This window comes from Malurus melanocephalus, unplaced genomic scaffold (assembly GCF_030028575.1).
Source record: "Malurus melanocephalus ecotype Western Australia unplaced genomic scaffold, MMel_1.1 scaffold_349, whole genome shotgun sequence".
In the NCBI taxonomy this organism is placed as follows: domain Eukaryota; kingdom Metazoa; phylum Chordata; class Aves; order Passeriformes; family Maluridae; genus Malurus; species Malurus melanocephalus.
In genome coordinates, this window is record NW_026623581.1 from 169785 (window position 1) to 185438 (window position 15654).

Genomic DNA, 15654 nt, shown 5'->3' on the forward strand with positions numbered 1-15654 from the left:
TTACCAAGTTTTTCTGAATCTTTCAAAATTCTCAATGTCTTGTTTTCAGAGTGTGGTTACTGTTAGAGCAGTGTGTACGTATAACAGCTTGTCCACCACTTGAAATCTTAATATCAGTCTGAATGCCATTCCAAAACATGTGCTCTAGAACACAGAGAAGTTATTGGCTTAATGCCCAAGTTCTTGGATGAGGTTCACAGTATGTAATGGAAGAAACAGGACCAGATGGTATTAGTTGTGCTTCTGGCCTTACATGTTCATCTGCTACAAGCACATTACACTTTACTTTCCCAGAAGAGTTAACCTCATTACACCAGCACTCTCAGCAGAATCAGWCTCTCTCTGGGTTATGTGTTTGCATTTTACAGATTGGAATCAGAAGGAGGTGCAGCTTCTGTTTTGTAGAGGCCAATATCTTATGTACTAATTAATGTTCTTTTTGTCCAAATGCTTCTGTTACTTTGGAAAACTTTCAGGAAAACACCTTAAGTTTGGCTTTTTTTTTCAAACTAAGTAGAAAACCATGATGAAATTAGTAAATTGAACACATAGAAAGGCAGGGCAAACCTCTATAAAYAGTTGATGAAGTGGTATTTCAGAGTGTATGGTATTACAGATCCACAGTGTAGATCTGTGTGTCTTGACTGATCCATCTACAATGTAGATCTGTAATGAAGCATGAAAATCTGCCTGTGCTCCTATTGCATTCTCTTTCACAAAAAATAACTCTTGAAGACATGTGGATATACACKTCTTCATTTTGACTATCTCATACAAAGAATGGTGGGAGGAATATTGAGGGTCAGTAAGTTCTTATCTCAATTTCTTTGCAASGCAGAAATGGAGAGGAAAGTTAAAAGGTGGGGTTTTTGTGGTCTTCCCCACCACCATCCTATTTCCATGTTGTGACATACTGTGTAAATATGTTTTAAAAATGCTAGAATGATATTTTGTTTAGTATCTTGTTTATTTGTTTGTTTACAGTGAATGTAAGTGTAATGTTACTGACAGGTCTTGTAACCCTTGGATATGTTCCCTACTTTAACTTAATCTTAAGCCTTGGAGAAATCCCATTAAAGGTGTAAAGGTAATTTAGTTGAGTTCAGTATGAAATTGTTTCTCTTAACAGTCAGTGATTAATTCCTATGAATATGCTTTTTGTTTCCCCTGACAGTCTTGATTTGTTAGAATTCATGYATGTTTTTGGGAATTCACAACAGAGACTTTTTTCTCCCCCATACTCTTAATCAAATAAGCTACATATTATTGATGCCTGCCTTAACACAATTAGAAGTTATCATTACAGCTCTGATTTTCTTAATTGCCAGACAGTTAAAATATATCTGGGCACTGGCTTAATGTACATTTGTTTTTTTTCCAGAAAAATAGAGATAGTGCAGTTTGCAAGTCGCACTCGTCAGCTGTTTGTTCGTTTGTTAGCCTTGGTCAAGTGGGCTAATAATGCTGGGAAGGTGGAAAAGTGTGCGGTAAGTAAGAGACAGGCTGGCTGAAACAACCTTTGAGGGMTATGGGATATTGCTGCACCCTGACTTCTTTTTACTAAAGATTTTTTTTTTTTAAATTCCTGTTCAGAAATTGTGTAGTCTTGTTTTTTAACAGTTCATGTTAAAACTCATCAGTGGCAYAAAATGAAAGGCTAGTCTGCGCATAGTTCCAGGATTGCTGTGGGTTTAGGTAATAGGACAGAGAGAGAAGATGGTGATCTGAGTGTGTTAGTTCTTATTATCACTTCCATCCTGATCTTGGATAAATACGAATAAAGTCCAGAATGTTGCAGAATTACAGGCACCTGGTGATTACAAACAAGTATGRTTGCATTCCAATAGCAATCAGCAGATAAGGAGCTGTGAGGCTGTACAAATCTCCCACAGCATCTGGAATGGCATGTGGATTTTAAATGTCCTTGCATGTGAATATAGGAAGTGGCCAGAATATTCATTCTTTCTTTGTTTTGTAAATATAGTTACTTGAATWAGAAGTGACAGATAACCTGAGTATAAAGGACCATTGATTTCTGCATTTTTTTGACACATACTTATTTTTTTAACTCCTTGTCCTCTGCAGATGATATCCAGTTTCTTAGATCAGCAAGCCATATTGTTTGTGGACACCGCTGATCGTCTGGCATCGYTGGCTCGAGATGCTTTGGTTCATGCTCGGCTGCCCAGCTTTGCCATCCCATATGCAATTGATGTTCTGACAACTGGATCCTACCCTCGGCTGCCCACCTGCATTAGGGTAAATAACTCTGCCATGTCTGGGGGATGTAGGAATCCCCTGTACAGCATCAAATACTCRGTAATCAAACGAGTTGTGTGTGTGCAGATGAAACTGTAGCTCAATACAGGCCTAGTGCCAAGTCTCTGTAGTATCGGTTTCTCATGCAGAACACTTCCTGTTTGAACAAGGTGTGCTTTCCCTGGAAAACATTCCCTCCATTTATTTAGTTCCGCCAAATTTAGTGATTTTGTTCTGTGGTCAGTCTTGGGTGAAATGTAATCAGCTAGAAAGCAAATCTGAAAGTGAGATATAAAACTTCACTGGGCAATGGCCTGTGGTATTTATATTTTCAGACTTCCAGTCTGGTTGGTTTTCACAATTGCTGCTGTGAATATTCTATACCTGTCTGAGATATGTAAACTTATTTGTGTTTATTGTAACAGGATAAAATAATCCCTCCTGACCCAATAACAAAGAGTGAGAAGCAAACCACGCTTCATCAGCTAAACCAGATCCTTCGCCATCGACTCGTGACTACAGATCTCCCTCCACAGCTGGCAAATCTTACAGTTGGTAAGAACTAGAATTACTTTTTGAAATATACATTATTGCAGGCTGATTTAAAATTGTTGTTTTATGCTAGAGCAAAGCTAAATGATAGCCTAAGTGAGACTATTAAGGATACTTCATCTGTTAAGACTGGGATCCTGTCTCTGTATGACATCCAAATATGTGGGTTTTTCCCTGTTTGAAAAATGAAGACACTGATAACATTGCTGAAGTATTATTTAGTCTCAAGAAGAAAACCTCTGCATGTAATGCCAGAAGTTTTTAGTCATTGTCTTGCTCTTTCAGCAAATGCTTTATGAAAYTGTYATTGTTCTACTTCATYTTAATTTAATTTTACARTGCARCTTRGTTAAACTGTTAGGTCTTTCTGYAGAAWCTCTTTGAACTTGGGTTTAAACAAGTCACTCTAATGTTGCTTTTTTAAGCTGTTTTGATATTCATGTTCAGGCACAGAATTTGTTCATAGTTATCCATGCCTTTTGTACAGTGGCTCACCACAGTGCCAGATCTCTTAAGCTGTTTTGATGTCTCTGTTTTAATTTAGCCCAAGTAGTGGTAAACATTAAGACAACCTTTTTTACAGGAGAGATGGCTATGAACTGGACTAGGTTATTGCAAAATCACAGACAGTAGGGTGGGAATTGACCTAGTCCATGCTTTTAACCAAGACAAGGTTAGCCATTTGTGAACCATTCCCCACAGACCTAGATCCAAAATGTTTCTGAAGAATCTTAGTGCTAGTTTTCTCTAGTCCCTGTGTAAGTGCTTGCACTATCAGTATTAGAGGCATTTTTGTCTAATGGAAGTATAAATGAATAATATATGGATAAAATGTCTGAGCTCTTGAGAGTCTTGAATTAACTRAACATTTCAATCACTATTAGTTTCTGATTTGGAGTGTGATTTGTTTTAAGAGCATGTCTGGGTTGCTCTTGAAAATGAAGCTTCATGAGTTAAATGGTTAAAATTTTTGCAGGAATATTTCTGTATGTCTATAACTGTAAAGGTATATGGCATAGTTTGTTAAATGACCTAGAAGAAGGTTGACCTGCAGGTTGGAGTAAGGACTTGTACTTACTTGTTTGCTCTGCCTCTCATTATTTTTATGACCTTGCTTGCATAGTTTTAAAGTCTTTGCCCCCAATTCTTGAAAGATAGCAGCATTCATAGAGGTGTGAGGATGTACGTGTCAATTAGATAAATAGTGTGCAACTTTGCTTGTTGTGTATATATATAAATTGTTGTATATATATATATAAATATATATATTGTTGTATATATATATAAATTCTGCAAAAGATTATCTTCCTCACATGAAAATGGATTTCTAATATTTTAATATTAAATAAATGTTTTGCAGCGAGTTGTCTTTTCAGGGCTAGATTTCTGCCGGGGCTGAGATCCATGTTCTGAATGTCATTTGAATATTGCTGAAAGCATTCATTGTTGATAGTAGCAAAGAATAGGAATATTTCAGCCAGATGTTTTGTTTGTCAGGCTGCTAGTCAGCTCAGTATTACTCTGTACTACAGAAGCACAAGTGTTAACAAGTTACCAGATTTACCAAGTTAACTTCAGGACAGTTTGTACATCTGTCTATACTGCTTATTGACATTGGCTCTGTTGCAGACTGTAAAATGTTSAGAGTTGCATGGAAACATAAGCAACAGAGCAGAAATGATAGGGAAGTAATCCATTATGAGTGCCAGGAGCTACCACACTATTCTTTTGAGGCATCTTAGGATTTTGAGTGAAATAAAACATTGTCTTCCCTAGCCAACGGCCGTGTGAAGTTCCGAGTTGAGGGTGAATTTGAGGCCACCTTGACAGTGATGGGTGATGAYCCTGACATCCCCTGGCGCCTTCTCAAGCTGGAAATATTGGTTGAAGACAAGGAAACTGGTGGTAAAGAAAAAAAAATCAAACCTTTACACTTTGTTTTTAATATGATGTTCATCTCTTACACTGTATAAGTCTTGTTTGTACTGAGTTTTCTGCATATCACAGTTTGAGAGAATGAACTTATATCTACTAGTCCTGTTTTGACCTTGCTTTATAGGCTTTTAATACCTTAACAATACCTTACAGTGACAGTAAAGTACAGTGACTGAAATTTCCAGAGTAAACCAAGGATTTTGTTAGTTTTTTCTGAGCCCTGGTGTGGAAATTGCTTTATCTCTTTTATTTTTAATTTATTAATGTATTATTATTTTAAATACCTAGTTTCCCAATGGCTAATGTGAATTATTTTTCGTTTGCAAAAGATGGTCGAGCCTTGGTTCACAGCATGCAGATCAACTTCATCCATCAGTTGGTCCAGTCCCGGCTGTTTGCTGATGARAAGCCACTTCAGGACATGTACAACTGTTTGCGTATCCTTCTGAAAGGGGATTCTGAATTAGGTGTTCAGTGTAGCCTTGCTCTTCTTAGTAGCTGGAGATCAGGAAAGGTGGATTCCCTGTTAAGCTTGGGGGAAGTGTCTGGACATGAAGTTATGGTGGCCTTGAAGTAAATGATGGCCTTGGAAGCAGTAATTCTCAGSTGCCTGCATRTCAAATTTGATTCTACACACTAAAYCAGYAAAGGTGAAGGTGAGGTATTCAAGGCAGCAGGTTGTGTGGTAAGTCAGTGCAGCAGCAGCAAATTTTGAAGATGAAATACAGAACTGATTTGGAAGTTCTGGAAGTTGACAGTTCTTGCTACCCAGAACTGCAGTAAAGTGCAGTTGATGAGGGTGTGTTAAGTCTATTGTACCTGTGTGAATAATGAGAGGACATACAGGATGGGCAGTCATTTTCTACTTGCAAAGGGCAAATTGCTTGATGATGTGAAATGGATTTCAGTGAAACTTTCTGCAGAAAGAGTCACATGGGAGGATATGGGTTTAGTGGTAAYTATAGGGTGAGTTGAATTTCTTTGTTAGTAATCATCTTTTCAGTAAAAGATRGTGACAACAGAAATCTGTAAAACAAGGCTGTAGTGATTCTCTTGTCGAGTAACCTGTCCTAGTTTAGAGGAGAAACAAAAAAAAACCCCTTTGATAAATATTTGGTGCTGTTTCTATGTCTTTATCTCTGGATTAGAACATTAGTCTRTTTTCAGACAGCATCTTGTGTGACAGAGCTGACAAATTGATTGATGAGGTGTWCAGAGACAGGTTTATGTAGTGTACAGATTTTTTGGACGTTTTATATTTTCTTAACTCTGTGCATTAGACTCCTTCTGCCTGGCTCTTCAGCTGGAAGTCTTGCATTCACAAACACTAATGCTGATCCGAGAGCGCTGGGGTGACCTTGTGCAAGTGGAGCGGTACCATGCAGGGAAATGTCTCTCCCTCTCTGTCTGGAAGTAAGTTAATTTCAAAACAACTCTTAGCAAACAACAAAAAAAATAACAGGAAGAATTATATTTACCAAGCTTGAGCCATAATTTTCAGAGTTTTACTTTCTTTTTGATGTGAGACTTCGAAATTCTTATAATTAAGTGCCTACACATATTGCTTGATTTGCAAAGAAGTAAAGGTTGCACATTAATATACAGARGAGCAATGGATACAGTTGTAAATAGCTTTGTATTTACACAGATGTCTAAAAATTAATTAGTTCTTTGTCAGTCTTACTATATTTATTGCATGGCTGGCACTAGATTCAGTTTAAAAAAGCAATCCAAGTACACTTCAGATTGTGTTGAATTTGCAGTCATCTAAAATTCTTCATGTAGTTACAGTTTACCAATAGTTCTGCTTTAAAATGTCAACTAAAACAAAYGCCTTTTTCAGTTCAGCTGACATCATGTTTTTAACACTTACTTTACCTAAACTGAACCAAGGTTTAGATTGTGTAAAACATATTTTCTGTTCTTCCAGTTGCATGGTTTAATTATTCTATTTATTTTAAGTCAACAGGTACTTGGAAGGAAAACAGGGACTGCATCTGTCCATAAGGTCACTATAAAAATTGATGAAACTGATGTCTCAAAACCCTTACAAATATCTCATGAGCCTCCACTGCCAGCCTGTGATTCCAAACTGATGGAAAGAGCCATGAAGGTAAAGGTTTGCTTTGCAGGAGGCATCTAATTTTGTGAATCAAAAACTTGASTGCTTTGCACTGTCAATTTGKTCCACTTTGATTCTATTTAAAGAGYTGTTTCTAAGRTTTCTAGTAAGTAGTTACTGTAGTTGTGTAGTGTTATGTGGGGACCTCAAATTGTAACAAATTATTGACCTTGACTTCATCTTGAAAATTGCACCTACTTCACAGTGCATTGTATATCACTTGTGAGACAGAATACTGAGGCTGTGGGGAAACAACAGCAACATATCAGTTATTAGGGTTTGGCTTGAAATGCTTTATAGAGATGCTTCTTCCCTTTCCTGTCTTGGAGCTCCTCTGAAAATCAGCTGCCCCTTGTCACTGGAGTTGGCTACTCAGCAGTGCTCTCCACTTTAGAAAATATTACATTGCGATTTGGAAATCTTGTGCTGAAGAGCTCATGTGGTTTGCTGGTTAKGAGTGTAGGTGAAGCTTAGTTTTACATTATTGCTCACCAGATTGTATCATGTGGCCTATCTGAATGCTCAGGTTCCTGTACTTTAAAGGTGGGATTGTTGCAATGATCCAAAATGAGTAACTGCAGTCAACTTSCTACTTGGATCACCTACTTCACTGGTGATAATTCTAGATCTTGGTTAAACATATTTAAGAGAAATTGCATTCTGGGTTTTATAATAAATCCTCTGTAAGTTCCTCAGCAAATGTGGCTGTGGTRTGTCAGGGTGTCTGTCACTATTTCTTACAGCGTTTGGGTTTAGAAGAGTTAGCAAACTGGAGTGAGTGGTGTAGTCTTCCCAATTTCAGTACAGTCTTTCCACAGGSAAAATGCTCCAGCTCAGATTCTTCACCTGTGTCACAGAACTTTTGCTGATGTTAGCCTTCACCTCCTGTACATACTTTGTATTTGAACCTCTTAACCCCTCATGTTTCTGGTGCTGACAGACAAGTCTATATGGTGAATGTCAAGAGCTGCATATGTTTCARCTACAGAGGGATGTGGGAAACCGASTGAAGCATGGCACCCTTCTCTACTTTAGAGTAGAAATTCTACTATTAGTATAGTAAATATRTACTACATTTACTTATTAAATAAATTAGCAAATTTAGGCTAATGAATATTGAGTTGATTCAGTGAAGATGCTGTATTTATGTGTAAATCCAAGAAAATGCTGTTTATCTTGAACATCTGCTGAAGATCCACTGGAGCTGACACAGTCTTAAATTCACTGAATCCAGCCTATAGCCTGTAGATTAAGATATGAGGCCACTGTAAATTTGAGATTTATCAAAGTTAATGCTGAMTCCCTTTATAACTGCTTGCTCTGAGCTTAAGAAAATTATCAGCTGTGGTATATACAGTGCTGTTGTAGTGTTTGAATAATGATCTCAGCTGGAATGACGTAGAGGGCACACTGGGTTTCTGTTTGTTTAAGATACTTTATAAAACAGTGGCACAAACAAACGTGTTTGTCTGGGCAGGTTGTGCATTAACCTACTGAAAATTGGATGGAGCTATAGAGCATGTAGTCACTTCTTAGAGAGGAAGATTTAACCCTTTGCAGCTGCTGAGTTGAAATGCTTTTGTGGATGGATTAAGACTTGGTTTTTAAGGCCTTGTCTTGGAAAGCTCATCTTTAGGTGAAAGTCATTCTGGTATATACAAAGGCATGCACTGAAATTTTGTATCTCTGTGCTGTATGAAACTCTTCTGCATTTATCTCTTACACTAGAAGAAAATTTAAGTTTGACACAGCTCAAACAGTTCTCAAAGCCATGTGAGGTTACCTAGGAAAAGGTTTGGCAGTAATCTGGAGCTTTGCTTACGCAAAATACGTGAATAATATGACTGTAATGGGARTGAATGTAAATGCAAATGCTGTAATTTCAATTGCACAAGTAAGTTACAGTGAATGTAAGTGGTGGCRTGAGCTTCAGCAGTGCAGGAGACTAGCTTCTTCGTGGAGTTGCTTTTATCTATTGTCACTGCATTGTTAAGTCCATTAGTAGGACTTAATCTTGTTGGATTTCATGTTAATGGCTTGTGCAGAGGCAACCATATCCTCATGAGGTATTGCTTTGGGTGTTTTGTGTTTGGGGTCTTTTTTCTTTAGCTCAGGTTAGTTASAGATGGCTGTAAGAAAAAAAAAAAAGGTGATCTGAAAATGGACCAACCTTGATCCAGAACAAGTAGGTCTGCACAGGGGGTGCTAACAGCACAGTTTGTGGAACTTCTTTTACATCTTTTCATCTTAGYTCAAAACCCCTCCCCACTGCCTACTGCACAGACAGTCTCGTGGTAGCTTCTTGTATTTTATAGTGCTCCAAATACTCAAGTTAGTAGTCCATGTGGCTCACCACAGTTCTAAACAAATTACTTCTGGAGTGATTGTTTTATTAAATACCTTTATTCCAGTATGGTAATGCAGAAAGCCTACACATCAAAGGTGAGCTAACTCGAGTACCTTTATTTTTTACAGATTGACCACCTATCAATAGAAAAACTCCTCATAGACAGTGTCCATGCAAGATCTCATCAAAAACTCCAGGAGCTGAAAGCCATTCTTAAGAGCTACAATGTTAATGACAATTGTATGTGTTTTCTGCTGAAGTTTCTATAGTTCATTTCCGTTTGTGTCTAGGAATGGTTTCCTTTTCTCTTGATGTTTCTTGTTTTCGTTAATTTTTTTTTAAAGGAAATGTGTTCAGAAATAACAAAACTTAATTTTAAATTATTCTGCATTGATAATTGTAAAATACCCATGCATCTAAAAGCAGTGTAATAGGTGAAGCTGGTAGAACCTTATAGTCTGGGTTAAAGGGTTTAAATTTGCCTACTGTAAAACTTGTTTGTGTTCAGAATTGTAAGCAAATCTTTCACTGCTTTGAACTGGTTTGGATGAGACTTTCTTCAACTACTGTTGAAACTTTTGGGATTTAGATTGATCTTACAATTGTGAAGCAGTGAGTTAAAAGATATTTAAGGATTAATAATCTTCAGATTTGATCTGCCTTTTCTCATGTCACTGTTTTCACAGAGAAATTCTTACGTTGTTTCCTCTTTATGTTAACACTGTAATAATGTGCAAGTGAAGATTGGTTCTGTAAAAACATACAGGTTTTTTTGATTATAATGGGCTAGGTTTTAATATAAGCTTGAATTTTGAGGGAAATTATTAACATTGGGGTTTTTTTTTTAGCATTCATTGAGACAGCTCTCCCAACTCTTGTAATTCCGATTTTGGAACCATGTGGTCGATCAGAGTGCCTGCATGTATTTGTTGATCTCCACTCTGGAATGTTCCAGCTCATGCTGTATGGTGTTGGTAAGTAGGTACAAAACGGTGAAGTATTTCATGCCTTGCAAGAATCCTGCACTATGAGGTCATTTTGTGGGGACAATTCTGTCATATCTGCAAAGTTTTGTGAGCAAATGAACACCACTCTTGGGTCATCATCAAGGTATTGGAGTTTCAGCAATGGAAAAAAGGATCTTCATGCTTAAGTGTCACATTCAGTTAAGTTTCTTTTAATAGGACAACTGAGTAATTATTGTTGGGGGTCAATACAATGCATATTCTTCATGACTCGTGATTCCTGGCTTGTGCTGTTAATGGATGGAGTAATTTCATATGGACCTGAGTAATTTCATATGGTCCAATTCATATGGACCTTACACATCTTGAGTTACTTCTGTTCAAGTCTTCACTTCAGTTTTCAGAGGGCTTAAGAAAAAAAAGAAAGTTCTTTTAGTTTACTTGGTTAATAATATCCTGCTGTGGTCTTTGAAACATCTGTTGGTACCTTAATCTCTCTCTTCACAGTGAGCCATGTGGAGAAAACTAGGGGCAACAATTACAAATTGTACCAGGAGAAGTTTCATCTCAATATGAGAAAGCAATTTTTTTACAGAGAAATCAAACAAACCTTAGAATGACTCCCTGAGAGTTTTGGTGGCATGYCCATCACTGGAGGTTTTCAAGATGCAGTTGGACAGGGTGTTAGATTACCTCATCTATGCTCCTCTTCCCACAAGGAGTTGGACCAGATGATCTTTCAAGGTCCCCTTTCAAGCCCAAGCCTGTTATATGATTATGAGATTATTTAGATKAGACACTGCCAATGAAAGTTTGAAGTTTTGTTTGAAGGACTGATGYTAAGACCATTCACTCACCTGATGTTCTTGCAGATCAACTGACACTCGATGACATAGAGAAGTCTGTTAATGATGATATGAAGCGAATCATTCCTTGGCTCCAGCAGCTCAAGTAAGTTACTTGAGCAGTTCACTTTGTTTGCATAGAATGAATCACCACGTTTATATTCTGGATGATCATACTTGCATGGCTTTGTGTTTTACCACAGTAGGGGTTATACTTTCTCACTGTTGTAAACAGCCTTGAGTGTTTGCCATCTTCTCTAAGGCAGTGGAAGAAATTCTTTGATTCCATTGTCCTGCTTTAGTTTTCCCCCTTACATGTAGCCTCATGCCTTACTGTGTGCACACTTTGCATGAAGTCTTTTCACTTTTCTCAGTAGCAGAGTACTTGCTTCCTGAGATTTTCTTTTTCTGTTCATGTCTTCTTCTATATCCTTTATTCCATTCTGTTACCACAGCAGAACTTTGCTTGTTTCTTGATAAAAATGATCTCTGTTCTCACAATTCAAAGGAAGAACTAGGAAGTGGCCTAGGATRATTTAATACCTGTTTATCTTCTAGCACTTCAGCCCTTGCTGGTTTAAGCCTCCAATCTTYATTCCATAAAGCCCTGAAATTTAASCACAAGATACATTTGGCTCCCATAAGAGGTTGTAGCAAATAATACAAACACAATTTGCATCTGCATGAGAACGGAGTTCTACCTGTGCTGTCGTTTTGGAAGTTCCCAGTGCTCTGAGTTAATTGCAGGGTGAAATCTCTCTTTGAGGAATTCTGCTTCTAAAAGAAGCTTGATGATGCATGAAGCATTGGCACCCTGGAGAAACTAATCAACCTCCCTTTGTTATAAATAATGTACTTGAGATAATGGCTTAGGTRGTGCTGCAGTTTCTGAGGAAGCTCAGCAGTCCACAAAACGTCTTTTATGGCAGCTGTATCTGACATGTATCTGTGAGAATAAATGTGGTGTTTGTGATGGAGAGATGCTGAGCACTCACACTTTCCACTGCTGTTGTCAGTGAATGAATACCCAAGCCATGCATTTCTGAGCCCCTTTCAACCGTAGCTAGTCTTCCTGGCCTTGCCACTATAGCCAAAATCCATTGGAGTAGGACAAAGTTTCATTCCAAACATGAGAATAAATTTGGTGTCTTGCATGTAGCTCTTCATGTCCAAACTYACTCAGTTTAATGGGTTTGTTTATAACATAACCCAGAGTGACATCCAGCTTCAGTGATTTTTTACTGTACTGCTTACCAGCATATGGGAGCAAAGATTTTCTTTTTTATACCAAAACATAATTGAAGATTCCAGATTGCCAAACAACTGCAATCTGCATGTTTTTTTAATGTTTCCCTTCTCTGTTTTGTATTGTAATTTCATATTGTAGTATATAAAAATTTATTCAGCAAGTAACTTCAGGACTTTTTTTCTTGAACTAGCAGCTGTCTGTTAAGCTGAAGACAAGATATAAAGATAGTGACAAGAAAATATAAAGTAATGACATTTTCTATGTGATTTTTCTTTATTTAACTTGTGCTGCCAAGGTAGATGTTGGCTTAGGACATGGTTGACTCTTAATTTGACACTAATGCACTACATACCAGTATATTATAATCATGAAACCAGTCTCAGGGTACTGTCTCAGGAAATAATATCTTTATTTCCATGCAAGGTTCTGGCTTGGACAGCAGCGCTGCAAACAGTCRATAAAACATCTGCCTACAGTGAGCAGTGAAACTCTTCAACTAGCTAATTATGCCAGCCATCCAGTGGGAAACCTTTCCAAACACAAACTGTTCATCAAACTCACTCGCCTTCCCCAGTACTACATTGTAAGTAACTGAAAAGTGCCTTTGCCTTTTGCTCCCAGTTATGGGTATCCCAAGCAGTTTGTTGTACTGTTAATTCTTAACATGAGGAACCAAGTGGTTGATGTAAAGCTTAATTCTCTCCTCTCCCTCCCTTCTTCTGTGGGTTTGTTACRCACTCAGGCTCATACAGAAGAGGGCACATACAGATTTGTTATTCAGCAACCTTCCCATTCTTTGTTTCCTTAAAGGTTTGATCTTCCTTCTCTTCTTGGATACCTTTCCTAGSCACAGAATTAATATATTGAAAAAGACTGATAGCTATTCTTTGAAAGGGAGAGGATAAGAACTGAGTTAGATTTATTCTTAGCTGGAGAATCTTCTCAATTTGTTGTTTTGTGCAAATATAGGTTGTAGAGATGTTTGATGTTCCTGGCAACCCCACAGAATTAGAGTACAAATACCATTTTCTGTCTGTGAGCTATGCTGAAGGAGATGACAGCCCTGCAACTGCACTTTTACTACAGCAGTTCAAACCAAACATTGAAGAGTTGGTACTGGACACAAAAAGTGGCAAACAAATGAAAAGTGGTGTCAAGCGCAAGGTACGTGTACGTACCCCACACCAGTGGGGTGGTTACAGTGCATGAAAACTCAACACAGGTTCTGAGCATCACTTCCAGCTCTAGTAGCCATGTTTCCAGAGTTTTTATGGCTGACATCTTACTTGTACTGGTTCTCTGGACTGCTTTCCTAGGGAGATGCTGGGAAACTCTTTTGTAACAGTTGTCCTTTAGTTCATGCCAAGCCTTCTCCACTGCTCTCCTGAGCAAAGGCAGAGTTCTGTGCAGAGGAGTGTGTATATATTGTAYATGCAGAGTGCTGGTATCTGTGTGATATCTTTGGGCCAGTGTAGACTTTGAAGGACTTGCAGGGACTGATAAAGAGTTACTCCTTGGGGCTGGGCTGACGTGGCTTAGTGATACACAAGTACTGTTTTAGGGACAGTATTTGAATTGCTTCAGTCCTGAAGTGGACCAGATSCTTTCAGGAGTTTGTGCTCAGAATGTGATTTGTTTAGCACTTTGATTAACTTATTCTCTGACATTTATTCGAAGTGTTTACTCCATATAGACAAGTACATTTGTCTTTATTTTAATTCTAGTTATCTGGAGATCCATGTTCCATAGAACCCAAGAAACCAAAACGGTCGGGAGAAATGTGTGCCTTCAATAAAGTGCTAGCTCATATTGTAGCCATGTGTGATACAAATATGCCATTTATAGGGCTTCGGATAGAGGTAGGTATTAAAAAATGCTTTGTTACCTTCTTCCCCTCCCCCACTGCTGATTCTCATGTCTAGATGTGACCATTTGGCAAATTTGTGGTCATGTGCTCACTCTGGAGTTCCCCCACCAGCTGAGCCTGGGTGACTCACTGTTCTGCCACGTGTTGCTCTAGTTTTGTTAGAGCTGCTTTTCTTAATACCAAGCACTGCAAAAAGCTTGAAAAGKTGAGGGRAAAGGGAAAATGAGGATGAAAGATGCAYTTGTGGGAAGGGTTGGGAGACAACTTTGTACTAGATTTGCACAGACCATGTTTTGGCTATCCAGTGCTCGAGGATGTGAAACATCTGTCACCCTTTGGGGGAAAAAAGTCCTTGCAAAAGTTACAGGTTTTTTGCTTGAAATAATGTTTTTCTTGTTCATTCCTAGTTATCCAATATGGACATTCCTCACCAGGGAGTACAAGTAGAAGGAGATGGATTCAGTCATGCAATACGTTTATTGAAGTAAGAGGATATGTTCTGTGTTTCATTTTATTACTGAAAATACACTTGACAGAACAAAAGGCTTGTTTGGGAGTAACAATAAGAATATCAGGAAAGTGGCAGGATTTTTGTTTTGGGATTATTTTTCCTTTTTTTTTTTTTTGAGGGGTGTTAGTACTGTGTGTCTTYCACTTGCATGTGAAGCAGTGCTAGTAAAAGAGGAAAATAAGAGTAGACAAAGAGCCATCTACAATTTGTTTCCTTCATTAGCCTAARCTGAGGAGCTCTGAAAACAGTTTGACAGTCCTCAATCCTTAAATGTAGGCAGTGCTAAGGAAGATGTGKTGATGATTCATGAGCATGCAATTTTAGATCAGAGGCCTACATACTCCATATGTTATTTGACAATTATGTGAAATTGCAGAAGAAAATGACAGGAATCCCAGAAAAGACAATTGCATGGGAAAGTGCTTGTAGAGGAAATATCTGAGAATCATATAGTAATTTAAGAGGTTATTTAGGCCCAAGTGCAGGACTTTGCATTTGTTTTCATAGAATTTCATAAGGTTCCTGTTAACTCATTCCTCCAGCCACCTGAGATCTCTCTGAAGGGCAACCCTGACCTCCAGCATGTTAAGTGCTCCCTTCAGTTTGGCATCACCTGCAAATTTGCTATTCTTTTGTATCATATTGGCTATTGAAATAGTTATATTGAAAATGTTAATAGGCGAGCAATAGTATTGGCCTCTGTGTTAACCCTGAGTAATGTCAGCCACAGACAGCCCCTAATGGGGCCTGCAACAAATCAGTTTAAAGCAAAAAACTACAAACCCAAAGACACCTCCTAGAGTAAAACCATCGTAACTCCTTTTATKCTGCAGGACATAAAGGCACCAGTCTCTAAATGCATTAGGCCCTACCTTTTTTAACTTTGCACATGAGCAGAGAACTTGGGAGCTGAAGTTAAGGGTGGAGCATGAAAATTCTGGCTAGATCCTCAAAGAATTTAAATAAGAGTTTGGCATGTTTTTACTTAATCTTTATTTAGTC

The 15654-nt window shown here is 38.0% G+C and overlaps 1 protein-coding gene across 1 annotated transcript in view; it reads left to right on the forward strand.

Moving 5' to 3' along the window:
- The window catches only part of MED14 (mediator complex subunit 14), a 34785-nt gene that overhangs the window by 4510 nt on the left and 14621 nt on the right, over nucleotides 1-15654 (forward strand). Inside the window, exons 3-16 of the mRNA XM_057378234.1 lie at nucleotides 1382-1487; nucleotides 2086-2259; nucleotides 2685-2814; nucleotides 4588-4716; nucleotides 5076-5183; nucleotides 6027-6159; nucleotides 6709-6859; nucleotides 9344-9455; nucleotides 10064-10189; nucleotides 11053-11131; nucleotides 12698-12857; nucleotides 13244-13438; nucleotides 13999-14133; nucleotides 14549-14625. Of these exons, the coding sequence (XP_057234217.1) occupies nucleotides 1382-1487; nucleotides 2086-2259; nucleotides 2685-2814; nucleotides 4588-4716; nucleotides 5076-5183; nucleotides 6027-6159; nucleotides 6709-6859; nucleotides 9344-9455; nucleotides 10064-10189; nucleotides 11053-11131; nucleotides 12698-12857; nucleotides 13244-13438; nucleotides 13999-14133; nucleotides 14549-14625 (1815 nt within the window). The remainder of the gene's footprint in view (nucleotides 1-1381; nucleotides 1488-2085; nucleotides 2260-2684; nucleotides 2815-4587; nucleotides 4717-5075; nucleotides 5184-6026; nucleotides 6160-6708; nucleotides 6860-9343; nucleotides 9456-10063; nucleotides 10190-11052; nucleotides 11132-12697; nucleotides 12858-13243; nucleotides 13439-13998; nucleotides 14134-14548; nucleotides 14626-15654) is intronic.